General features: G+C 58.9%; 1 protein-coding gene across 1 annotated transcript in view; it reads left to right on the forward strand.

Annotated features, from left to right (window-relative positions):
• Positions 1-2312, forward strand: part of NRF1 (nuclear respiratory factor 1) — a 76949-nt gene extending 74637 nt beyond the window's left edge. The window contains 1 exon segment of the mRNA XM_015426728.1: positions 2089-2312. Within this exon segment, the coding sequence (XP_015282214.1) occupies positions 2089-2252 (164 nt within the window). The 3' untranslated portion in view covers positions 2253-2312.
• Positions 2313-4113: the final 1801 nt, after the last annotated feature.

Genomic DNA, 4113 nt, shown 5'->3' on the forward strand with positions numbered 1-4113 from the left:
AAGTGTGCTCTGGGCGTGTGTGCGCCGGGGGGGGGGGCTCTGCAACTTACCTGGCTGCTTCTTGCTCTGACTGAGGGCTGCTGGGAGCAGGGGGCGGGGCTTGTTGCATGTGCCCGCCCCCTGGGCTCTTTACTGCCGGAGCTCCGCTCCTGTGTGCTCCTGCACGAAATGACCCCTGCAGTCTTGCGGGAAAGTCTTGTGAAGTCTGAAACCTATCAGGGAGGGAACGGCCCCTCTCCCCCAGCTGTATCACATGGCGGCCTGTACAGAAGGTGGGGGAGAGGGGCTGTGGATCCTTCCTTGATTCAGGACCCCCTAAGATCCTACATTTCTCCCTCCCGCTTCTCTCGCGACATGCGCACACGCCACTGCAAATGTTGACGCGCGCGCGATCCGCCTCCCTCTCGGGAATCCATTCCGGGTCCTGGTCGCCTCCAGAGCATTCATTTCAGAGTCGTCTCCCGGTGGGTTTTGTGACACAACACCACCCCCACCCCCCGGGCCCAGCAATGTGACTTTTCAGACGCCCACGCGGCTGCCTTGTGCCGGGGTCCAGACGCCGCAGGGCTCCCTCTGCTTTCCCGGGTGGGGTTTCTGTGGCCGGGCGGGACAGCAAGGGCTTTGCGGTGACCTGAGGAAGAGCCACCGGGGCGGGGCCTCCTGCTGTCACATTTGGAGCTGCCTCGGATGCCAGCCCAGAGCGCTTTAGATGTAAGCTTTCCTGCCCGTAGAGCAGAGTGAGCCGGGGACACCCGGTGGCATTCCGCGGCGATCTTCAGGGGTCACGAAGCCTGAACTGGAGCAGCGGACGAAAGCGCTCCCTGTGGCTAGAAAGCCCTTCCAGGGCCAGCCTGGTGCCACCAGCTCAGGAGGCTACCCGTGGCAAAGTGGCTTTTTTGGGGTAGGGGGGGTTGTTTTATTGCCTTGGATCCAGTGCCCAAGAAGAGCTCTCCCCCATCCAACTGAGTTTGGACCTCCCCGTCCTACAGTATGACCCTGGCCAGAGGGTCAGCCAGTTTGGTGTCGTGGTTAAGCTGTCCTTTACGGTGTCTCATGCGTGCGTCTATGTGCCAGCTACACCAGAGAGCCAGTTTGGTGTCGTGGTTAAGTGCGTAGACTAATCTGGGAGAACCGGGTTTGATTCCCCACTCCTCCCCATGCAGCTGCTGGTGTGACCTTGGGTCAGTCACAAGTTTTCTCCCAGGAGCAGTCCTCAAAAGAGCTCTCTCAGCCCCACCTACCTCACAGGGTGGGGAGGGGAAGGGAATGGAGTTTGTAAGGCACTCTGAGACTGAGTGAAGGGCAGGGTATAAATCCAATCTCTCGGTGTAGTGTTTAAGTGCGCGGACTCTAATCTGGGAGAACCGGGTTTGATTCCCCGCTCCTCCACTTGCACCTGCTGGATGACCTTGGGCAAGCCATAGTTCTGACAAGAGCTGTTTTTGAAAAAAAAGCAGTTTCTGTCAGAGCTCTCTCAGCCCCACCGACCTCGCAGGGTGTCTGTAGTGGGGAGGGGAAGGGAAAGGCGTTTGTAAGCCGCTCTGGGACTCCAAGTGAAGGGCGGGGTATAAATCCAATCTCCTCCTCCTCCTCCTCAGAAAGGACTTTCGTCCCAAGCAATTCTCCCCCTAAGCTGTGGGGTCTTGTGAGCAAAAATCCTACTTGGTGAGCTCCTGGCATTAAAGTTGTGAGCAAGCGATTTGGCTACTGCATAAATCCGTCGGCTCTGGAGCCCTACTTCCTGAGCCGAGACAAAAATGTGTGAGCTGGAGGCTAAAAAAGCTGTGAGTCAGCTCACACTAACTCGGCTTAGAGGGAACTCGAGCCAAATTGGTATGCGATCTTGGTTCCGGCCCGGATTCTTGTGCCTGACCTTGACTCTCTTGCCCTAGTCTCCCGGAGCTGTGTGCTCCGCCAGCGGTCACCTCTCTGTCGCACATAATGGCATAAGAACACAAGAGCCCGGCTGGATCAGACCAACGTTGAGTTCACACGGCAGCGGGCAGACCAGCTTCTAGGAACGGGGGATAGATCCGACGCCTTGCCGGCACCCAACTAACCTTCTCTCCCCTCTCTCGCCCCCCGCAGGACTCGTCCAGATCCCCGTGAGCATGTACCAGACGGTGGTCACCAGCCTCGCCCAGGGCAACGGTCCCGTTCAGGTCGCCATGGCCCCTGTGGCCGCACGGATAACGGACAGCACCGTCACGATGGATGGCCAGGCAGTGGAAGTCGTGACGCTGGAGCAGTGACGGCAGAGCGGCAGGGTCCCCGTGAGGCCGCCGCTTCCTCCTCCTCCTCCTCCTCCTCTCTCGCGCAAATAATTTTTTTCTACACCTCTCCGGAGATGACAGTCGGGTGGCGCTTGAGTCTCGCCGCTTCGGAAGCCGCGGGTTTTGTTCACAGAAACGGGGGGAGGGGAGTAGAGCCCTGGGGGTTGCGTCGGAGCGTGGCTTTCTGCGCCGTCCTGATCTCGAGGGAGCGAGGAGGGCCGGGCCGGCTCAAGCCTTCCTCCCCACGCCGCATGGACCAGCCTTTCTTAGGCGCCCTCTCCTCCCAGGGGGTCCATGCCAGACTTCCGCGGCCTCTTCCTGCAGGGGCACGTCGAGCCAAGCTCCTCGCCCCGAGAATTAGGTGTCGTTTTAACATGGACATAAATTTGTAAAGGGGAGGGAGGGAGAATTTGGAAGAGACAGTCGGAAGAGACACTCCCGCCCCCCTTTGAGAAGGGATGAAAGAGTTAAGACCCTCCCGGAGGCGACAAGCGGGGGCCGCTATCCGGCGACTCCGGACCCCCATAAGAACGAGAGTGGCCTTTCCTTCCGCAGGTGGGGTGACCTGACACTGTGGGTCCCGTGCTGTCCCCTCCCCTTTCTCAAGTCCGTGCTCGGAAGCCCCCCCCCCCCCCCCCCCCCCCCCACACCCCTTTTTCTTTTCTTTTTTTAGCGGCAGGGGGTTATTGCAAAGGGACACAGATGGCATGGGCGAGATCGTTTTCGCCTTCCCCTCTTGGACAGAGCAGCTGGCCTGGGCCTTGAGGATACCTGTCCTTTCGCCAGACCTCCCGCTCCCTGTGGCTCCACCGCTTTGTGGTCCCGAGCCTCCCGGGTGCTCCTCCCGATCACCTCTGGCTCCCCACCAGCCCCTCTCCTGTCCCACCCGGTCGAAACAGCCTCCGGCACCCCCCCCCCCCATGTGCGGCTTCCCCATCTGAGCAGGAGCCTGCTCCGTGCTCCCTTTCCCAGCCACAGCAAAGCTCTCCAGCTGGCCCCGCCAACCCCCGCACCTGTCGTTTCCGCTCACCGTCACCGCCAGCCGCGGGTGGGCGCGTGTACCAACATGCCCAGGTGTCCTCGAGAGATGTGGGATGGGTTGGGAGCCCCGAGCATCTCCATGCCCACTGGGCAAAGTGGACAGATGCCCTTGGGGTGGGGGTGGGGGTGCCTGCCCTTCGGTCTCTTAACTGCCCCGGCCCATTCCCAGCAGCTGGCTTTTACGGAACTCCCCGGGGAAGGCCCCGCTGTTCTGGCGCCCTGGGGTAGTAGCCAAGCACTGCCGCCTTCCTCCTCAGGTGAGGGCGTCCTCGTCCCTCGCTCTCCCCACCCACCGGTGCCTGGAATTATACACAGCGTGTTGTGTTGTTTTTTCCCCTCCTTCTCTTATTTTATTCTACTCAGCCGTTTGCCAGATTTCTCAACCGCCGTCTCAGCTTTCAAGGCAAAAAAAAAAAATTCCCCTCCCTCAGATTCTTGTATTTACGTGGGGTGGGGTGGGGTGGGGTGGGCAGAGTTTATAGAAAAGCTCGACTTTTTTCCTTTTTCTTTTTTGTATATATATATTTTTTTTTCCCCTGGACTAAACTTGAGGCCGGGGAAGCCTTCCCGTCGGAAACCATCCCCCCCTGGGCTCCACTTTGCTATTTTTTTAATATTATTATTATTTTTTATCGTCGTCGTGAAGATGTCAGGTGTGACTTTAAAGTCAAGTGTTCCTTTTTCGGACAGCGGAATAACGTTCTGATGAGACTGAGGAGATTATTCCCCCGAGACCCAAAGAAAAAACCGCCCTCCTTTTCGCCCACCCCCACCCCCTGGACACATAGCACAGCATGGA

The sequence above is a fragment of the Gekko japonicus genome, unplaced genomic scaffold, assembly GCF_001447785.1.
Source record: "Gekko japonicus isolate JY-2015 unplaced genomic scaffold, Gekko_japonicus_V1.1 scaffold3431, whole genome shotgun sequence".
NCBI lineage: Eukaryota > Metazoa > Chordata > Lepidosauria > Squamata > Gekkonidae > Gekko > Gekko japonicus.